Here is a 21,799-nt window from a genome sequence, read left to right as displayed (position 1 = left end):
ATTCATTTTGGTTATGTTGGTTGTTGTTGGTTGTTGTCGGAGGTCGGACAAGCCGAGCGCCCGCTATCATAATAATAATATAATAAAGTCTGCCATATTAACGATTAACGATTCGTCAATGTCCCACGCGCCGGGGGTATCAAATTATAATTGGCGCAACGTTTTTTTGAATTTAAAATTGTTAATATATAAAGACGTCATCTTGATATACATTTTATGTTTTATTACTTGCCCTCAAGGAATTAAATAACTTTTATTCGTATATATACCACGAAATTTGATCTAAATACAAATTTTTGAATATAAGAAGAAGAAGAATGATGGGTTACAATGTATATTTCGCTCAAGGACGAGATGATGATGATGGGCGGCGATGGAATTTTCACCAACCTCCTCCTCCTCCTCACTCCCCCTACATTTGAAATGGCATCAGGAAAAAGATGACGGATCGTCACAGAAATATTTTTTAAAAAATCAGTAAAAAATGCACAAAAGAAAAGAGATGAAGTACATCAAAGAGCAAAATGATGTGGCGAAAAAACCGGTTCAACCGGTCCAACCCCCTTCTCTCTGCTGGTTGATGCCGTCGGAGGATTTGGATTCTTTTTTTTTCCTGTATCCATCGAAAAAGAGTTGGATGTTGTTGTTGTTGCTATGGTCGACATTTGTCAAGGTTCTTTCGATTCGACAAAGAAATCAACATCTCATATACGAAAATGTCTGATGCGTTTAAAGAGAATTTCACGTTTGGGGGTGGAACTTCTTCTTCAATGATTGGCATTTCCCGCATCTGAAGGTAAATTTGCATATTGGCACCAACAACGGAAATGATGGGGGAGAGATTCGTCTAATACTATTTCGCAATGAGCAATCAATCAACCCTATGTCTCCTTGTTTCCCATCTCGTTTATAGTATAAACAACAACTCAATCTGTTGAGTTTATTTTATTTTGATTGGCAATTGCGTCATCAAAAATCGATCGGTTAGGGGACACTTTGTCAATATAATTGACATTGAATTTCAATTAAACTTCGGGCGATTATAACAGCAGCCTCGATGACTATTAAATGCGCGCAATTGCGGAATGTTTAATTTAGAAAGAGAATGGTCAGAATACAAGTGACATTGTTTCGTGAATAATTAATTTTATGCTGCAAAAAGTTGCGTCATTATATTTCTACGAATTCGGCGAAGGGGGTCTATAAACATAAAACAAAATTTAAACGTCAAATCCAGCCCAAGGTGAAACTGTACAGTCACATGCTCCTATATACACGATAGAACCGCGCACTTCCGTCTGCTGGCGCTTCCGCCATCCCCCATTCAATTCGGATTATTCCGCGCATCGTTCAATCTTCGTTTTGCGGTGTACAAGTCGGCAGACATAATTGACAGGGTCATCATCAACTCTCATCAGGACGCATTTGTTTCCCCTTTTCCGCGTCTATTCCCAGTGACGACGAGGACATTTGATGAAAAGTCAAAATTGAATCATTTATTTTAATCAAATCATATGCGGGAGGGGGTGTGTACCACTGGGAACTTGCATGTGGGCCATCAAATCACTGGCGGCCATTTTTATTTTCCAGGAAATTAAAAAAAATAAATAAACCACCGGGGAAAAAAATGTTTCCGTTCAAAATATAAAATACGGAAGTGAATTAAATCTCCCGTTAAAATCTATACGCTCCAACTGAGAATATAGCCAGCGGCTTGTAAATTTGTGTACACGATGGCAATAGGGGAATTTCCCGAATTTCGTCGTCTATCGTCTTTAGTCGTCGATCCTATCATCCGGATGACAATTATTCTCCACTGTCTGCCGCCGTGTTGATTGTGTTATCCTTCTCATTGGCCCGGCGCAAGGTCACCAACAACAACATGCCGCAACTTCTTTTCGTTCGTTCAAATTCTTCCTCCTCTCGACATTCGTGCGGTTGTATCAAAGAATTCAAGGTCTCTTTCTTCGCGTCTATATCGTCACTCTCCTTTCGTTTCAAAAATCCCGCCGGCCAAACACGCCATTCCGCATCCTTCTCTCCCGTTCGAAAAAATGATCTCATTTAATATATCCATCCGCACACGCAAAACTGTATAATTGTGATAGCTGCAGTTTTCCCAATCAAATGGACCGGAAACTTTCGTCTTGTTTCCCTTTCAGAAATAAAATAAAATAAAATAAAATAAAACATTGGTGCTGCGATGATATTGAACAGAACCGACCTTGCAAAACACAAGTCTGTGTAACACGCACCAGCAGTGATGACTGTGTGTGTGTAGAGCTGATGGACAAGGGAGGACTCTGCTGCTATAGTGCTGGGCCAATGATTATATAGACACACACTCGCCAACGAAACCAACCAACTTAACACACACAAGACTTTTGTGATTATCGCGAGCGAGGCCATCGAGGAAATGGATCAGCTTTTATGGCCTGGTTGCACGTGACATTTTGGCCATCACCACACGACTGGATCAGCTGATGTTCTCAACTGGTTTTTTCGGTTCACTCATTTGAATTTTTACAATCGATTGATGTGAATCATACAAGTCTTGAAGACAAAATCTCAAGACTATTACACAAGACCGGTTTCAAAGCAAAAGATTTTACAAGGATATCTGGGCATCCGTTCAAAATCATTCCGTACAAGGCAATTAAAGCAGTATTAACTAGTTACATACTTTTTTTTGGGAGGGGGCTTTTTATTTCAAAAGTGTATATAATTTGTTGATCTTTTTCACTTTCATTTGAAGCTGAAATGCTTTAGAGGCTGGGTGGCAACAAATTGATAATCATATTTTATTAATTTTCAGCATTTTTGAATTTCGCGGGGATTATGAAACGACATTTTCATTTGACTTTTTATGTTATTTTATTTTGTCTCAAGAATTTGGATGTAAAAATGATCATCTCAAGGTCTTCGTCATCAGCTCTGGCTAGCTGCTCTACAAAGAAAAAAACTGATTTGCATATTACGATGATAAGCATCGATTGAATATTATTAACAATTGTCTTTGGCTGGCCATCACGGTAGTAGTAGATACTATTAAAAATGTTTTTTACCTGTATCAGCACAGGTGCGAGCCAGCAATGAATCTTTGCCAACTTTTCTAGATGAAAAAATCTTATTATATTAATGAATATTCAGCAGATTCATTTTTCCATTCGCCATTTCTTTTTCTTTCGTGATATGAATGCCCTGCAGGTGCAATTTGAATTACATATATTTCAGTGATGATGAGTCTGTGCGCCCATCCAATCACGGCGATTCCATTTTGGCGCTTCACAATCGAACTGGTCCGTCACACACATCCAAAACAAGGTCGCCACGCCCAATTTCTTATTTTCCCTTTTTATCTTTTAATATTTTCCCACGACGACCTTGTTAGAGCCCAAAGGCCATCGGGAAAAAATGTGTGCGTCCTCCCTTTCATCTGTCAGAGGTGTCGACTCAACTTGTATCGCAATTTTCGTCTGCCAAACTTTTGATTCACGCGTCCAAAAGTGAATTAATTTTCACGCGTTTTTCTATGGTGGCGGATCATTTGACAGTCGAGTGTGAACGCGTGAAATTTCGACTCCCTATAAGATTCCGTAATATTCATTTTAAATTTGATTTGAATTTGATGTCAACGTGTAAATGTTTACAGTAGATGGTCCCCCCTCAGTTTACATAATCATTCGGCGTGTGTGTGTGTAGGGACTAAAAGACAAACGATGGGCCCCGACTGCTGTCAGACTATTCTATCAAAAGAGCGGCCAACGCCCAAACTATTATCGCGAATGAAACCAACACGCACATCCTTTTTCTGTTTCAAAAGAAAGAAAAAAAGTGTCATTTTATTTTTTGTGTTTTGGGGGTCTTATATTCAAATTAAATTTATCCAATCAACATTACGTAAAAAAACTGGTCGACTGGCGAATTATAAAAACGAGTTCCCCCTTTTTTTGCGGGAGTTTTTTTTTTCTTAATTAGATTCGTCGGTCGCCCACAATAAAAATCAATTGATCGAAACGAAATGGGTCCCGATAGAAAAATGCTATGAGCTGATTTAAATTTCCCGCTATAACTTCTTCCTTCAATTTATCGGCGATTGATTTTCCCCCCCAAACTTCACGCTGGGTCCTCCTCCGGGAGTAGATAGTCTATACAGTCCCGAGACAGGTTTATAACCGCACGGTTTAAATGGTCGGCATATCACGATAATACCCAAATAGTCGACATCATAAAGAACAGGTCTGTGATGGCCGAAAGAGGATCTCTGTGCTGTTCAACTTGGCGATGGTGATGGCCGACCGACTCCACCCACCATTTCGGTCATTGGCTATCATTTAATATGGTGGCCAGTTGGATGTTTGTTGGATGGGCACAACACGCGTGACCCGGAAATCCTTGTGTGTGCCATGCGCAGTAGACCCAACCAATCAAGACAAGAATTCCCCCTGTTACCAACTGAAATCAATTTTCAGTTGGCGGATCTTTTGCTGGCGGCCCAGCAGGAAGCGTTGCGCAATTTTTCCCAATTGACGCCGTTCAGATATCGATAAGGAATGACCGCTGCCTACGTGAGCTGGAAAATCCTGCTGGCCGATGATGACGTCCATCTTCAAGGGGAATTTTTTCAATCCGGATGTTGTCAAGAAACCCCGCCTACTTATTGGTCGAGATGTGTAGTACGTAGTAGTGATGGCCTAATAAATCTCTTTTTATATCTTTGATCCATTCATCGGTCCCGGTCCCGGTCCTTTTCCTATTTATGGTCAAATTCAATCTTGTAGATGGCCGATTTGTCTAGACGATTTATGGTGTACACACGTCTGGGCCCATTTTTTATTATTATTATTATTAATCCAAAACTAATTAAAATCAAATTGGGATGACCTCGACTAATGAATATGAACTGCTCCGGGCTGCACACATCATTCTAAATATGCGCATGTGTGTTGTTATTACACACACAAAACGGAGAGATCAATCGATGAATGACTTTCACATAAAAATAATAAAAAAATATTTGTTGGCGGGTGCGGGGTGGATTATTCAATATGATGATGTCATCACTAAAAATAACAAAAATAAAATATAAAGTTGAGAGCATCTGTTTTGAATCCATTTCACGGTGTGTTGTCCATATGCCGTGGATCTCCGGGATCTCCCCCCTCGTTAGATTTTATTTGTAATTATATAGCGAGGGGGGAGAGCTATCTTATCGTTTTCATATGGCGACTCTCAACTGCGCACATGTATACGTGGGTGGGTTGAGCGCATGTAAAAAGAAGAGAGGACCCTAATCACGTCCAGTCACGCAATAACGGCTGCTGGCCGTCATCATCAAATAAATAATAATAAATTAAAGGCCTGAGCTCTCAAAAAAACTATACGATATACCCGGATCGTAATTTTTTGACGCCCACCCAAAAATATTTTTTCAAAAATAATTATTTTCCCGCTCAAAAAATATTTGATTTCGAAATAAAATTCGGATTTTAAAATTCGAATTTCACACGTCGTTTGTGGAAGAAGAAAAATCTTTTTATTGGGTTTAGCTGTCGGCGATGAAGAATATGAAGAAGCTCTTTTGGCCGGTCCAAACACACTTTGTGTGTGCTGTAATAACGTGTGGGGCGTTATAAAAAGGAGGAGGAGGAGGAGGATCGAATTTTTATTTTATTTTCGAATGATAAAAAAATTTTGGTTCGCCGCCAGCGACGCGCTTTCATTTTCTCGTTGTCGAATCTTTTATTATTGTTATTATCATTTAACAAATAAAATAAAATAAAATAAAAAAGTTTTTTCCCGTCATTTTTTTTTCGTCTTTAACGACTCACCCAACCAAACAAAAAAAAGGTGAAACAATTTAATCGTGATCTTTTTCCACACGTGTAATCGGAGCAATAACAACAACAACAACAAACGGTCATAATTATCTAATTTTTTATCTTTTTGAAAATAACAAAAAACAAACTCATTTTCGACGAATTTTGTTTTTTAATTATTGAAATATCCCGCGCTAGATTATTACGTCTTTTTATTAGTGCAAACAACATTTAAAAAAATAAAAAAAAATAAAGGTGTTGATGGCTCTCCGGCGATCTCTAATTTGCGCTACTAATGATTGGCGGGAGATTTGAAAAAATAAAATAAAATAAAAACTTTCACCAGAAAAATTCTTTATATATTTTCCTATATATATTCCCAGTTTGGGTTAACTGTAAAAAAAATTCGTCACGACTTTGTTGTCTGTGTGTGCAACACTTTTTCCCGAGCCCATCACGCGGGATACATCATCGTTCTCTCTCTCGTTGTTTTACACGTGTTGTACAACAACCCGTGATGGGCTTTTTTGATATTGTCTTAAAAAAAACATCACCAGGGAGTGACTTTCACTCTTGTAGACGTAACAAATCTGACCCATATTTTTATTTTGTAAAAAAAAATTTGTTCCCCCCCCCCCCCCTGATAATCGAGTCATCTTTAATCCGCGCGATTGCCAACTTGTGTACAATTATTCGAGAGGCTGAGATGCTGGGAGATGAAGTCATTTATTATTAGCCCCGGATGTGATTAAAATGATGATGGTGTTTGTTAGCTCCCATTGATTGGAGGGTGGCTAGCAGCTATGGCTATGGCTTATAATATTATTCCATCGGCGACTAATGAAAGGGCCGGTGCTGCACACAGCCATAAGGCCATAACAGCATGCAAAAAGGTCAAAAGATGATGATGAAATTTTTCTTCTTTTTCAGATGCCCCAGAAAAGAAAAAAGAAAAAACAAAATTCGAAAAAAGAGAAAGAGATAGACGCAATGCGCTGCAACATTTCAGACCTTTTATGGCGGCTGATTGCAGTCATGGTCGCGCCAGTTTTTTCTCTGCTGAGATAATAATTCAGATAATATTATAGTAGTAGTAGTACTACTAGACTAGACTATACAACCGCCGCCATCAGAGATAAGAAGAAGAAGAAGAAAACAAAAATCTCACAGCCTCCCTCGAAAAGATTTGTGTTGCGGATGACGACATTCATGGAAATGAATGGAGATCTTTGTTTTATTCTCGGCCGGTGTACCCGTGTACGTATATGTATAAATCAATTCTGCCAACGAGAAAATTGGGCCGGCAGTCTCAGCGCAACTTACAAAATTGCTCGGCATTTTTTCTGACGTGTATAAAATCCGGTTTAGTCTATCGAAATAAACAATCAATTGATTTTCTTTGGCAAATACATGAGTGCTGTCTCATCGTGGCCCAAAGGGCACGATCGTGACACCTGTAGAAAAATTGGTTATCCCGATTATTTACGATTCCAATCACGAATGGCCAATCAATCAAACTAATTTTGAATTCACCAGTCTCATCATGGACCTTTTAAGGTATAGAATGGTCAATTAATTGGAGCTTTTATTACACATCTGCATCAGCTAAGGGAAAAAAAACCGGTTGACGTCATACCAAAGGGCCTAATGTCATAAGAAAAAAATATTTCGTTTGATAAAGGAGAGAGAGAAACGATTCAGAGCAGCCGAGAGAAGGAGAGAGAGTTGATGGGAATAACGAGATTCGGTCGTGAACTGGTCGTTACGTCTATACAGCCCTCTCCTCCCGAAAAAAAGAACCCAAAAAATGTTACGTACAATTTCTATTTATTATACACGACCATGTCCGAAAATCACGTAAATCTCGTAGGTAAAAATGAAAAAAAAATAAGTTTTTTCCTATTTCGACTAGGGGATAGTATAAGGATATATTTTTTGGTTATATTTTGCAAAGGGAGCCAGCAGGAGCTGGATAGTCCCGCAATGGAATTTATCATTCACGGCAGCACACAGACACAGTCCGCGTCCGCCGAGAGTTCGTTTCTCCTATTTTTTGATTCATCGACGACCTCGCAACTGGGGGTTCTACTATACAGATGTAGCATGTTATATAGACCCACACGCGTATACATCTATTTATCATTTGAAATTCTGCTCCACTTTCTACACCGCACACAGATGTGTACAGTAGGCAGCACCGAGAGTGGATCTATTCATAAAGGTCAACGGGGATGAACTACTGGACAGCAGTCAAATATAAAAATATAAAATTCATCAGAGTTGCGTGTATATGTTGGTCCATTAGCTGATTGCCATTTCTTCTATACCCTCTGGTGTGCTGTCCTATATTATATATTCGGTTACTTCCCTTATTTTTTGTTGTGTGTCTCTTGTGCAAACAGAATCATAGTTATAAAAATGAACGTGTTGTGTGTCATCGGATATTTACCTTGTGTGGGGGAGTATATAGGAAAATTGAACCCCCCCTACGCGTCTATATCATCCGAGCCCCATGAGAAAAGAAAATATCAACTTTGCTCGTCATCGTCCATCGCGTGCCGACCGCTCGTTTTTATCCCTCTCCAACGACGTTAAAGACCCAAAAAAATTAATTTTAAAAAGTTTCGACGTGTATAGATAGATCCGAATAAAGAGATTCGACTTAATGTATCGAATAACCAACGGCATCTTTTATTAGATTATGGCAACACACAATTTCGCCACAACACAATCTGAAATTCCTGTTTTTGATTTTATATTTTCCTTTTTGTTTGTTTTATTCGGACATGTGCGGTTTGGCTTAGATAATCGAATTGGCTTCGGTTCGTGACCGGAGCAGCGCCTTTCATCACGATTGATTCAGACTCTGTGAATTGTATAACAAGAGACTGACCGTCTGTTGCGGGACTTTGACGACGGGGATTTTCGCTTCTGTTTCATACACCGACGAGTGAAAGTTGTTTGACTGTTTTTATTCATTATATTTTCACAAATTAATTGAAGAATATCTTATTTTTTCGGATTGACAAGTTGATTCGAAATTTATCTTTTACCTGTTTTTACGTTGAAAATGGGATGACGTGAATGGCAGTTTTAGAGGGGGGGGGGGGTTAGGTTAACAAGACCACTTTTTGGGTTGTTGTATTATCCCCCCCTTTCACGCTGTGTCCCTTTTCCATCATTTTGGCTATTAGCAACTATAAACTCAAATATATGTGTGTGTGTTGGTGGGTAAACGACGCGTGACCGTGTGTACCCTGTAGTACCCTGGGCTGGCTGACGCTGCTTGTTACATCACGCCATCACTTTCTATCACATCAGAGCGTACCCGGTAACACCCTTCACTTGAAAATATCTAAAAGATAAAATAAAAATATCCAACCAACATTTTCAACTCGAAAAGAAATAATAAAAAATAAGATTTGTTTTATTTATTTGGGTTTGGGGTTGAAGAATTGTCGGAAATAATAATTTTTATGGCCAATTGCCGACATTTTCATTCATCACGGAGAAATCTTATGCCCGGCTCCTACCCGGTCTACTAAACAGTCGTAAAATTGTAACTTGGATATTTGATATCAAACTCTCTCCATCTTCTTATTAGTCCGTCCATTTTTGTTTTTAAGTGGACAGCAGCAGTGGACAATCTGCGATTCGCATCTTTTTGCACGAATTTTCCTACCCACCCCCTCAGCAGTGGATGGCCAAACAAGTCGAGGAATCCCCGCTCGCGGGGTAGTAGAATTCAAAAATCGTGAACCGTGAACATATCAATCATAAAAATATATGTCCAGCGTGATGTTATTAAACATTATTGTCCCTTATTTTTCTTATACAATTATATATTACCCCCACACACAACTATTGCAATTCTTTACCGATTACATCACCGTGCAGAGCCAACAAAAGTCACGCGGGAAAAAAAAAAGAATTCAATTACAACATATCAGAAACGTCCTAATAAATTTCACCTATTTTAAATTCACACATAACTCTAAAACTAAACAAGACATTTGGCACGGACCGACGGCCTCCGTCGTTCATTTTAATTTTTTTTAAACCAAAATAAAAATCAAATTTTTCACCTCATTTGTTTTATTTTGCCTCTAATTTCCCGTCGATTGTTCCTTTTTAACTAGAGGAATATGGTCCGATTGTTTTAACTCGCTCGCACACACACCTCACCCACCTCTGTGTGACGTAATGGCGTAGAGACAATCGGCTCTTCATTGACGCACTTCATCTTTCTTCCCATGATAATCATCAACTTGTATATCTATGTGTCTATTTATTTTTCTCTCTTTCACATACGTACGTATAGGTACAAGAAAAATATGTTGGGCTATGGTGAACTGCTGCACCAACCCCCCTGGTGTGCGGTTTTTCGTTCGGAATGTGCCCTAGTTATATTCCCGCGTTTGCCCCGTTTCTCTTTGACTCTTTTTTCTTCACGCAAACCTTTCTCCTGGCTGAGCAGCGGCAGCGGTGGGACCAGGTGATTCATACGCCTTTGGCTTTTGTATGTTGTTGTTGGAGTTGTTGCTCCTGTTGTTGTTGGCTGCCCAGCGATGGCATAATAAAAATATCTATCTGTATCTATAGCTAGCTCCAAAGAAGAAAGAGAGATATTTCTTTTTTGGCTATTTTTACAGTCGACTATATTTTATTTTGATGTGCTTTTACTTTTCTTTTTCCCGTTAAGTTGCTCCTCCTCTTTTGTCGCTCCAGTGGGCCACTCCCTCCACCTGGGCCATCCATCATTTTGATGGGGCCCGGCGATGATGGACTTCAATCATTTATTGAAACGTGCCAACGGGAAAAAAGGGGTTGGAATAAGAAATTGACTTTTCCCGGGGGAGGGAATTCGATCAGAGTGAAAGTTTTCGACACACAAATATAATATTCACACATCATCATCTACAAACGATCTTATTATATTCTTGGCCGAGAGAGAGAGACCTGTTCCATCACCCGAGCATTTTCACTTTTGCCCGGCGATATGTTTTTCAGGTATATTCATTCATCTTATGTATACCGATTGAACAACTAAAGAGAGAGAGAGCGCTCTACAAGTAGTCAAACAAGCAAATGTGCTTATGTAAGAGTATAACGTGTACTATATAAATATATATTGAACGGACAAATTTCTAATTCTCTCTTGATAGTCGTGTAAAACAAATCAACAGTTTTCCGATGGCAAAGGATCTTGTATATATGCGACTATAAGCGCGTGCAGACGAGATAGTTCAAATAAATTTCACCTGATCTCCCAGTTTTTTTTTTATTTCCCCTTTTTTAATCGAATATAGTATTAACTGTACATTCACTTTTTTTAATCAAAACTGGTCTATACTAGCTCGTTACATAATTAATGATTTTCAACGTGAACAAAGTCAACCGGTGTAATAATTCGACATTTTTTGTTTCGTTCGTACTAAATAAAAAGCAAAATAAATGTCTGGGTTGGAAAAGAATATTCAAAAATGTTTTGTTTTTGGTGATAAGGATCCAAGTTATTTTTCCATGCAACAGATGTTTCCTTGATTGCAACTTGATTTTGATAAGCACAACATTTTAAATTAACATGATGTGGCCGCGGAATGTGGAAATCGCAACGTGAATTAAACCGCACCAACAACATTACCGGGAAACACTTAGCCCAGTTTAGAATGTATATTACAGCAATACCAAAATGAAATCAACTTTTGACCATAGGCTATCAATTCTCTCGATAAAAGATTAACATTCAACGACGAATTGATTTTTTTACCTAATTCTTTTGTTACCATACGACATGTTGCCACAGAATTCACGAGAATTCATTTGCATACATGTACCTGTTACACCTTTCATAGTTGCATTGAATCGAATGAAAGACAACAACAAAAAACGATCCTTTCTCAGTGCTCATGGCAACAGTCTGACCAATCCGAGAGCCGCAAAAGTTAAATTTCAATATTCTTCATTATCGAAACTCGTCTTGCACATTGTGTCTATTTATTATTAATATACTCGACATTTCTAGCAGAGTCGCCTTTAATTGGTATGATCAATCACAATCATTCGCAGGTATTTTTATTTTGCCTAATATTTTTTAAGATTTTTGCAGCCACTTCATTTGTTGTCGCATTACTATTTTCTGTCTGATTTCGTGTAAACTTCGTTCGTGGCCTATTGTGTAAACATGGCTGAAGGATGGACAGGAAAGGAGTCTTCTTGGTAAGATTTCCACATTCATTATTCACGTTGTCCATCGCCTTGGTCGTGCTGAACTTTATTAACATTATTTCGGCCATCGTTTTAATGTATCCCATTGATATGTTCAGGTGTCCTTTGGAGGACCACTCCACTGTTCCGCCTTGTCGGTTTTTCCAACTCGGGAAATGTATTTACGGAGAAAATTGCAGGTATTTATTAGTTTCTGAGCAAGTTTAAGCATTAGGTGATGGTCAGTTGATGAGTTTTGACCATTGACCGCCACTTGTTTTGTTACAGGTATCTGCACGAACTGGATGTTGAACCAAATGAATCCAACCATGCAACTGATGTTGTGGCAATGAGTAAGTTAAGGAAATAAGCTTTTTATTGCCATATTCCTCCTGTTTGTTGTTTAATAAAATTTGCTGACCATGCCTTTTTTCTATAGATTGGGTCAATGCACCTGAATTCATCCCCTCAACTATCGTGTACCCAGTTGTCAACTCTCAATTTGACTTTCCAGCAATAAAATCATCTGAAGAATCAGGTAAGAGAGTTTGCGACTGTGTGTTGAAACATTGATTTAGAACTTTTATTTATAAAACGTAAAAGATGTTGATGGACAAGAAGAAGCTGGACCGAGCACCTCCCAACAGCCACCTGCAAAATCTTATGCAAAAGCTGTGGATCCCAACGCTGGCCAGAGCTTCAAGATTGCTCAGTCTACATCTCAAATCTGCCCTTATTATTACATGGGGTCATGCCGATACGGTGAGGAATGCACCTACATTCACGGAGATCTCTGCGAACTCTGCGGCCTAAATTGCCTACACCCCACGGATGAAGCGCAGAGAGACGAGCACAATCAGGTTACATAACCAATAAGAGTGTCTGTGTGTGTGTAACCCTATTTTTCTAACACGTTGCCACGTTTTTCAGAGCTGTCTACGTCAGCACAAAATCGACATGGAAAAGTCCTTTGCTGTTGCTCGTTCGCGAGACAAAGCCTGCGGTATTTGCATGGAAATCATCTGGGAGAAGTTGCCTTCCACTAAACAACGTTTCGGATTGCTACCCAACTGTTCGCACTGTTTCTGGTCAGTCTAGTTAAGACAACTTGAGAAAATGAGTATGAATTTCAGTCCAAGCAATTGGTTTTATTTTGTTTGTTTGTTTTTCCACAGCTTGGACTGCATACGCAAGTGGCGACAGGAGAAACAGTTTGAAAATAAGATCATCCGGTCGTGCCCGGAATGCCGAGTCCAGTCTGATTTCGTGTGCCCCAGTCGTTACTGGTGTGAAACGAAAGAAGAGAAGGAAAAGTTGATCACCGATTACAAGGGGGCCTTGAGGTAACGTCCAACTCTAATTCCCCCTCCCCATTTCTTTGGTTGTTGCAGGTCGGTTTAGAGAGAGAGTGACCAGTTTTTATATATATATTCTCTTTTTGGAATGGATTATATAGCAACAAAGCTTGCAAGTACTTTAACCAAGGTGGCGGCGAATGTCCGTTCGGTAATCGCTGCTTCTACTTGCACGCGCTACCCGACGGGACCAAAGCGGACGTCGGTCCTCCCCAGGGCAAATTGCGCCGACGTCGATTCGGTCAAGACGAGGAAGAGGTAACACACCCAATTGATTTTTAATTTGATTGGTCGTTTTTGCATTCATTCATTTGTTTTGGAAATAAATAGGCGGAATTCTTCCGGGTGCTGTTGTGGGATTTCTTGGAAGAACGTGAAAGCCGCTACGTTCTCCAGTTGGGGCTCGACCTGGACGACCTCGATCTGTTCACATCCGATTCAGAGGATTACTTTTCGGACGATGCCGATAGTCTCTTCTTCCTCCACTGAATAATATCCTCCACCACAATTCAAAACTAAACACAAAAATAATCCGTTGGCGAGTCCAGCATCTCTTGTGTGTCTCTCTCCTGCACCTCGTCAATCCACGTAAATAATAATTAATCTTACTACTACTAAATTACCAATAATTCAATAATTAAGCCTTGTGAGTTTTCCTTTTTTGTTTGTTTATTTGTTTTGTTCGTTTTTCATTTTTTGGTTCGGTTGTCGTTGTTTCCTTTCAAAACTACCAACCCCCCCACCAAAAGTAAAACGATTGAAGAGAAGAGAAGATTCCCCCCCTTCACACACACACACACGCACCACAATTGCTTCTCCTCTTGTGGATGTTACCCGCCTCTCAAATATTTCCCTGTTTCTGAAAAAAGAAAAACACTTGCGTCTCTAATTTAGTGGTGAAGAAGGAAAACAAATTATTCGTCTAGAAGCTAAAAAACAAAAAAATTCAGCAACAACAATTATGTATGCATACAGCGAATGCGCTACTCTTTTCTGTGTTATCTGTGATATATTACATTAAAAAAGGAAAAAAAAAATATGCTTTAGTATTTTACACACTGAATTTCCGTGACTAAATAGAAAATAAGCTATTAACTTGCTATTAAAATATTTTTCTTCTTTTTGCTCATAGGGGAAATGTTGTAACGGTTTCACTTTTTCTCGAGAATAATTTTTTGATCCGTTTTTTTATTTTCTAGTTCGCCTTCATCACGACGGCGCGGTAAGTTTGAAATTGTGTAATGCATTTCTGTTGTTTTTGATCCAGAATTCCTTTTAAGGAATAGGGTCGCAATGCTGTCTGCTGAGTGTCGATAGCATCACAGAGAGACCTACACCAACTTCTTCTTGGCTCTCTCTCCTCTAGATACCTCGTATAAAAATAACCGAAATATTGTTTTTTATTCCCCATTGGAATAAAAACAAAAACAAAAAGGTATCAAAAAGAGTTAATTTTTTCTTTTTTCTATTCTAGCTTTTCTGCGTATACGAGAGAGAGAGAGTTGAGGAAGGAAAAACCTTGGGACGTTGTGCACGATTACCTCGAAGCGGTCGAGAAACATACAAGAGCAACTAGCAAGAACCTAACCAGGCTCGGCCATAAGTCGTTTTTACGACGCAACCGAAATTATTATTATACTTCTCTCTCTCTCTCTCTCTCTTGTGTTTGCCCACCTCCTGCGAGGCGAAAAGACTCGGCAACCCAACACGGGTTGACGATGTAATCATTTTGAGTGTTTTCAGATCTTAAAAGAAAAAGAAAAAGAAAAAAAGGTCGGTCGGTCTACTCGTTTCGCTCGAATGGGCGAAAAAATGTGGATGGTCTCACTCTTATTTCTCTCTAGCGTCTGGACGGCCAGCGCTCTTATATAGCTTCACATAATGGCCACACACACACACACTTACTACACCCTTTACTGTTATCTTTTAAAAATGAAATGGTCTACTACCACCACCGAGCTGTTGCGTCAGAGAAAAACCTCAAATTGGGTGAGCCATAAGGAGTCGCACTTTAAAAAACATATTTTCATTTTCAGTTTGTTACAATTATTATTTTGGCGAGAGAAAAAAGTGACGCAATCATTCAAAAAGAGGTGAATTCAATGTTAAAATTATTTTCAAATTCTTTTTCCATTCAAGATATTTTTATTTGATTTTCCAGGAGCTTGTAGAACTTTCTCCTAGTCGATTTCAAGGAGCCCCCCTATACAGATTTCTGTTGATCGGCCGATAGCGAAGGTAAGCGGAAACGATTATACAGCTGGGAATTTCGGTGGTGGAAGAAAAAAAGAGATCCAGCTATTAATGAAAAGTGAAGGGGAATTTTTCAGTTAGTGTGTATAACAATTGTAACAGCAGTCAGCAGCAGGGCCGGCCTGCGCTCCATCAGAGAACGAGGTTAGACTTTTGTCTGAAGGCTGTTTGGTTGTAGTGTGTCAGGAAAAGGTTTTTTTTTTTCCTGTCATCCCGGTTCTTCAAAGCCTCGGGATGGAAAATAACACGTGCCCCAATGTTGTAAAACCAGCAACACCGTTTATACAGATATAAAGAGATTGCGCGTCTTATCTTCTTCCATCGAATTCTTTTTTTTTCTTTTCGGGATAACAAAATGAAAACTCACGAAGTTTTCGGCCTCTTTGTCCGTAGACTTTTTTGATTTTTTTTTTTGTTTTTCAAATCGATTTTTCTTTTAGAAAGTTTCTGTATTAATTTAGAATTTTTTTCTTCAAAAGACCCCGCCTTCCTTTTTTATTTTTCGTGTAACGTGGATGGATGTTCAAGAAGCCATTCACACATTCCACCATGGGGCGATTAAAGGTATTTAACTCGGCGGGAGATTACGAGCCGGATCCCTCCATGTTGTTGTTATTAATAGACAATTGTAACAGAAGGGCAAGGCTTAGCTCACTCTTAAGGTCGTCTTCTTCTTTTTCTCTGTCTGGCCCTCAAATTTTGAATTTTATTTATTTTTTCTTAAATGACGTCATAGCCGGAACCAAATTTGAAAAAGAAAGCCTCGACATTAGCGAGCTTCGCTACTTTTTATATTTTTAAACATAATTCAGTCTCGTTTGTTCCACCAAGGAATTTTGGCTTTATTATATATCCCAAACCACCCCAATTTTCCCTACATAGTCGGCACCCGGAGCAAGGCTACACACATGCGTTCCACCACGCAGCTCATGTCTTTTTCGTGAATCCGTTCTAGATAAAACTGTCGATTGTTATTGGCATTTCCAACGAGTTATCGTGGCCCACGTTTGATGGTTGACTTGTTCTCGACGACCCCCATCTCGTTAGTTTCACGCCCAACCAACGACTAGTACGTTTAATTGTAGAGAATAAACAGCTGTGGAAGGATGTTCCAAGTGCCCAGGAAATCCCCCCTCTCAAAACTAATAGGACAATCGTGACAAACTTGTAGACGATTTTTACAAGTTGTGGGTACAGATTATGCCTTTTAAAGGTACTGATTTATTGTCCTAATGCTAACCAAGTACACACATCCTGCCAAATGAATAGAACCCATGGCGCATATTCAACTGCAAGCCAAGCAGTTTGAAACGCAGTCAAAGGCGTCACCTCACGAGGGGGGAAAAACTATTCTGAACGTGGTTAATATTTGATGTAGGTCAACGATTTTCCAGGGCCTCTAAGACTGTACTACTACTACACACAAATGTTCTTGAGCCATCATCATTTGCATTCGGAAAACAAGAAGATGGTTATTATTATTATTCTCTTTTTTTCTTTTCGGTTCGCTATTGTTGTCGGCGCGGGAGATTTTTTTCTTCGTCTAAAGTTTACGAGTTGGCCGAGAGAGAGACTCACGAAAATTATTGCGCTCGCTCAGTTCATTATTCTTGTTTAACCGGAGAGCTCGGCCTTCGTTGTTTGTTCAAATTCGCTTTGGACATGGTAGAATTTTTTTAATTTTTGTAAGCAGTTCAGCAGCGCAGTCCGCCATATCCCAATCCGTTCCATGTGTACATACATCCGCCGAACCCATTTTTGTTTGCTTACATTATTAGCGGAAAAAAAAGAACTATAACTTTCTCGTAAATATCTCGACTACAAGTCTGTAATCACTGTCACACCAGGTTCGAATTTCTTATGAACGAAATTCTTTATTATTCTTCCCCTTTTATTATTGGAATTACTACGTGAATTACATCGATATAGGCAGAGGATTATTTAAACCAAATTCAGGGTTATAAATAGCTCGCTGAGCGCAACCTGGTTGTTTGAGTTCTTTTTCTTTTTTAATAGCCTTTAAAACCGAAATTAAAGCGAGTCGTCTCATTATTTTTTGGCCTACGGAAAAAGGGTCAGCGCAAAAGGATCTGTGCTGTTTCAGGATAAAATAAGATTTACAACGGAAAGTCGAAAACACTTTTTTTAAAACAGCAACAACAACATTTTTAATTTTTATTCCGAGGCCCTTGCGCCCATTATATTAAAATGTAGACCGTCTTGTTATATATTATTCGATAGGTTCGGCTCTGTATATCCTTGAATGCCAAATGAATTTTTTAAAAATAGACCAAAAGTGTCCAGTGAAATTCTTGACATGGCGGAAGAATAACCCCGACCTCTCTCTGGCTTGGACTACTTAAGCGAATTATTTAAAAAAAATATTAAACTTTGATTAGATTTAAATCTCGAGCTTTGGGAAAGTCTGACGTCATCTCACGCTGTCGAGAAAGTGGTGTGCCATCAAGTTTTGAGATTGCGTCTGATTCGTGTGCTGGATTACGTGTTTGCATGCGCTCAGCTTTGAAAGTGAAACGAATTTTGATTCTTTTTGTTTGTTTTTTTTTATTTTACCTAGAAATCAAAAGTGAGATGATGAAGAAGCCGGTCGAAAAAATGTTGACTGGATTACCCCGAGGTCCAGTTTTGACTGGCCAAACTCTTTCGTGTGTTTATTTTTTTTTTGCGCCCCAACAACATTTCCCCATTTCCTTCTTTCATTCCCATCAAAAACGACTTTTTTTTGTTTCTTTCGAAATCGAAAGTAAATAGCTAAAGGTGCGCTGTTCCAAATTCTCCTATATACCGTATAATGAAAAGCTAATTGAACCAACGAGCTCTCCCCGCGGCCCGTTCAAAGACCCACCACTTTCAGGTGTTTTCTCCGCCGTGCGCGGCATTTTTCTTCTTCTCTTTTTAAAATAGCAACAATAACTAGTCCACGCCACAAACACGTCCCCCCTGAAAAATCCCATTTTTTTCACGAAAAATTCACCTGTCTAATTATATCTCCAATTTTCAAAAGAAGCGCGACGTTTAAAAATATTTTATTCCCCAAAAAACGAAACTTTTCCTCCGACAGTTTGTTGTATGACATAACAACACTTTGTGTGTGTGTGTGTGGGATGATGTCATTGTTGAGAAAAATGGGCTGGGAAAACAAACATTTCACCAGTTGCCAAGTGGCAACTTAACAATTCAGCAAATGTCTACACAAGGTGACGAAGGACGGAGATGAATGGGCAATCTCCTGGCGTGGAACTCCTCGTGCCATCTAGATGTTGAGATTAACTTCAAACGTTTCGGCACAATTTTCTAGACAATGTTTTTTATTTAAAACGATAAGAAACTAGTTCTTCTATACAGATTGGAGATTAACCGGTTATCGTGCAACTCCCTCCATTGAGTGAATTACCTATTGAATCGCTACCACTTCTTTGGGAAAATCCGTCAACAGCACGCGCGCGTGACTCTGTCCCGATGATAACAACGTCGAAAAAACATATTTTAGAAATCTTATTTTTTATTTATGTGTGTGTGTGTGGTTAGCGACAGCAGGCAATAAAAAGATTTTCCTTCGTGTTGACTGCTTCTTATACAGCCTACGCAAAACAGTCGGCCAGACTCACAATATAAACAGGTGCGTTTTTCTTTGGGGTTGGCCGTCAACGAGACACACATTTCTTCCCCCCACCAAACAAACGTTCCGGTCGGGTTCATTTGTTGGAACACCTGTGGCCGATATCATTCAAAGTGAAAGTTTTCTTTTGATTGAGAGATTTGTTTGGTTTTAAGGTTGCACTATAAAATGTCACCTTTGAAACAAACAAACAAAAAATTGACAAAGAATTATTTATTTATTTATTTTTTTTAGAGATTTTATTTTTCTTTGAAAAACCAAGTATTCCATCCCGACATACAAATTTCTTAAAATCGCTTGGTTTCATTTCCAACTAAAACAAAAAAATTGATTTTTTGTGGTCCGCATATTCCGCGGTGCTGTTACATTCGTGAAAAAAAGAAACAATCGAATCTTCTCTAATAAACGCACGGTCAAAAATAGTTAAAGGTGAAACAAAAGTACGAATTAAGCTACAAGAAAAGAAAAAATCTATTCGATTCTCCTGTCAAGTGACGAGAGAACCAAAACAAAAAGAACCTAAACATCTTGTCAAATTGCTACCGAGCCTGTGTAGCTCCGCTACGATACTTTTGACATCTCGACACACAAATACACACACACGCGCGCATATACGTTGATATTATTGTCTTTTGTAAAAAGTGTTTTTTGGGGGGAAAGATCAAAATGAGAAATGAGAAAAGATGAATTATGTGATGGAAAAAAGAGGGGGGGGGGGCTCTCACTCTAAAACATTTATTCTCTGACTGCCCAAGGCATCTCCACTTTTTGAATGAAAATGAAATTTTTTCTGCTTCTTTTTAAAAAAATCGGGAAAAGAGCGGAGGGAGGAAAAAATTGGTTTTGGCAATTATTTTTGTTATTTTTTTCTAATACAGAAATTTTTTCAAAAGGATTTGAAACATCCCGAGAATAATTAGGATGCAAAGTTTTGTTGCCATAACAAACGAGCAAAGAGAGAGAGAGAGAGGTGCCAGAGGTGGTGGGTGATTTATCGCAATCATTAATATAATATAGCCCATTATCGGGATGAAATTTTGTACGATGAAACCTTTCTTCCGTTCAACGATGAATGAATGGAAAAAAAGAAAAAAAAATGTTAGCCACTTCAATGAGAGATAGAAGAAGAGGGGGAGAAAACGTAATAAACGACGAAATTTTTCATGTAAAAACAACGAAAAAGTCTCATAACTCCATGTCCTGAGCTTCGTCCTCACTGAAGTCCGACATGGAAGATTCCGAATCTGACGACAGGTGAGCGGCTTCTTGGGCTTCCTGCTCTCTTAAAGCCTCTTCAGTTGCAAATTTTTTCACATAGTCCTTGTCAATAGAAAAGGTCAGGTGTTACTATTGATCTATACGGATTGACACATGTCAGACATTGAAAATGTACCTGCACTTTTTTCTTGTACTCTTCGGGTTTGTGAAGATACATGGCTGCTGCATCGCCATTCAATGGATCAATTGGATTTGGGTATGTGAGAAGCTGTGGCAAAAAAGACTCAAAGATATTGGACAAATCTGCAGATGAGAAAAGACAATGTCTCATTATTCATAAAGATTTAAGTACATTTAATGCAAAATACCATATAAAGCTGTCCAAGCTTGGTTGATGACATCGAGACAGACTGTTCCTGAGACCTCGTCAATGTTTGGGTGGTAAACCTTGTTCATGAATCCAATAGATGGTGATTTGAACGGATAGTGCTCTGGCAAGTGTACTCGGACTTTCCAAATCCCCCCTTCATAAGGTGCTACATTTTTCAATGAAATAATCACCTACAAAACAACCATGAATGATTTCTCATCACTTACTTCCCCTTGGACCATAAAACTTGACAGCAAATTCATTAAGTCCTCCAAGGATAGTGACCTCATATTTGCTTTCAATCCTGAAAACAAGAACAGCGGGTATTACAATAAAGACTGTCAAAAACAATAATCCACAAACAAAAGAGTTTGAAGCAAAACATGTGTGAAACTCAAGGCCAAATATGATTCTGTTAAAATAATAACTTACAATTTAATGACATCAGTGTCCATTCGACGTTTTCCAGCACTGGGCGAGGACATTTTTGTTTGCACTCCAAAATCGACCACCTCGCGGAAAACTTCAGTCTGGGTTTCCCCCTCGAAATAAGAGTAGGTCCCCTTCTTTTCAGGTTAGACTCGATTGATTTGTGAAATTATTTTCGCCACAACTAATAAGAGAGGACACAATGGCCGACTGCTAGTCCCAAAAATTCTTAATCCCTTCTCGCCTTGTGTGTGACGTCACCTTTATTTATAAGCAGCACGAGGAAACTGGTCTCAAGGTAAATTGCCTTTTGTACAGTAAAACAACAAATGTAGTCGATTAAAAACGGAAGAAAAACAAGCTTAGAATCTTAGAAATTATGTACTACCCAAAGATTTACGCAGCGAGCAAATGAAACAAACGATGAGCTTAGCACACTCTCTCCTGTCCTTCGCCACTGGCACTGTACGAATAACCATAACAAAGACAGAAAGGCTAAAAAATCCAC

At 39.0% G+C, this 21,799-nt stretch overlaps 2 protein-coding genes across 2 annotated transcripts; one reads left to right on the top strand and one right to left on the bottom strand.

The window, feature by feature from the left end:
- Positions 1 to 11,931: 11,931 nt before the first annotated feature.
- On the top strand, positions 11,932 to 14,270 carry LOC124315759 (E3 ubiquitin-protein ligase makorin-1-like). Its single transcript, XM_046781517.1, has 9 exons — positions 11,932 to 12,038; positions 12,146 to 12,226; positions 12,315 to 12,379; positions 12,466 to 12,564; positions 12,630 to 12,886; positions 12,957 to 13,114; positions 13,202 to 13,369; positions 13,483 to 13,639; positions 13,712 to 14,270. The coding sequence occupies exons 1-9, from the start codon at positions 12,004 to 12,006 to the stop codon at positions 13,868 to 13,870; spliced, it is 1,179 nt and encodes a 392-aa protein (XP_046637473.1). The 5' UTR covers positions 11,932 to 12,003; the 3' UTR covers positions 13,871 to 14,270.
- A 5,723-nt stretch (positions 14,271 to 19,993) lies between these two features.
- Positions 19,994 to 21,790, bottom strand: LOC124317204 (ubiquitin-conjugating enzyme E2 H-like). The gene is made up of 6 exons (XM_046782748.1): positions 21,680 to 21,790; positions 21,295 to 21,598; positions 21,090 to 21,166; positions 20,861 to 21,028; positions 20,668 to 20,795; positions 19,994 to 20,594 (listed from the first exon to the last, which is right to left on the bottom strand). Exons 2-6 carry the CDS (start codon positions 21,345 to 21,347, stop codon positions 20,460 to 20,462), a joined length of 561 nt encoding a protein of 186 aa, XP_046638704.1. The 5' UTR covers positions 21,348 to 21,598; positions 21,680 to 21,790; the 3' UTR covers positions 19,994 to 20,459.
- Positions 21,791 to 21,799: the final 9 nt, after the last annotated feature.

The sequence above is a fragment of the Daphnia pulicaria genome, chromosome 1 (genome assembly GCF_021234035.1).
Source record: "Daphnia pulicaria isolate SC F1-1A chromosome 1, SC_F0-13Bv2, whole genome shotgun sequence".
Lineage (NCBI taxonomy): Eukaryota > Metazoa > Arthropoda > Branchiopoda > Diplostraca > Daphniidae > Daphnia > Daphnia pulicaria.
Note: the sequence above shows the minus strand (reverse complement) of the source record. Positions and strands in the feature narration are given on the sequence as shown.

Bases quoted from the DNA above. Each gene is read 5' to 3' on its own strand.
- LOC124315759 (XM_046781517.1), top strand. From the start codon at position 12,004: ATGGCTGAAGGATGGACAGGAAAGGAGTCTTCTTG. The intron at 12,227-12,314 runs GTATTTATTAGT...GTTTTGTTACAG, and splicing joins ATTTACGGAGAAAATTGCAG to GTATCTGCACGAACTGGATG. The intron at 12,380-12,465 runs GTAAGTTAAGGA...TTTTTTCTATAG, and splicing joins AACTGATGTTGTGGCAATGA to ATTGGGTCAATGCACCTGAA.
- LOC124317204 (XM_046782748.1), bottom strand. From the start codon at position 21,347: ATGTCCTCGCCCAGTGCTGGAAAACGTCGAATGGACACTGATGTCATT. The intron at 21,167-21,294 runs GTAAGTTATTAT...TCTTGTTTTCAG, and splicing joins GACACTGATGTCATTAAATT to GATTGAAAGCAAATATGAGG. The intron at 20,796-20,860 runs GTATTTTGCATT...TCTCATCTGCAG, and splicing joins AGCTTGGACAGCTTTATATG to ATTTGTCCAATATCTTTGAG.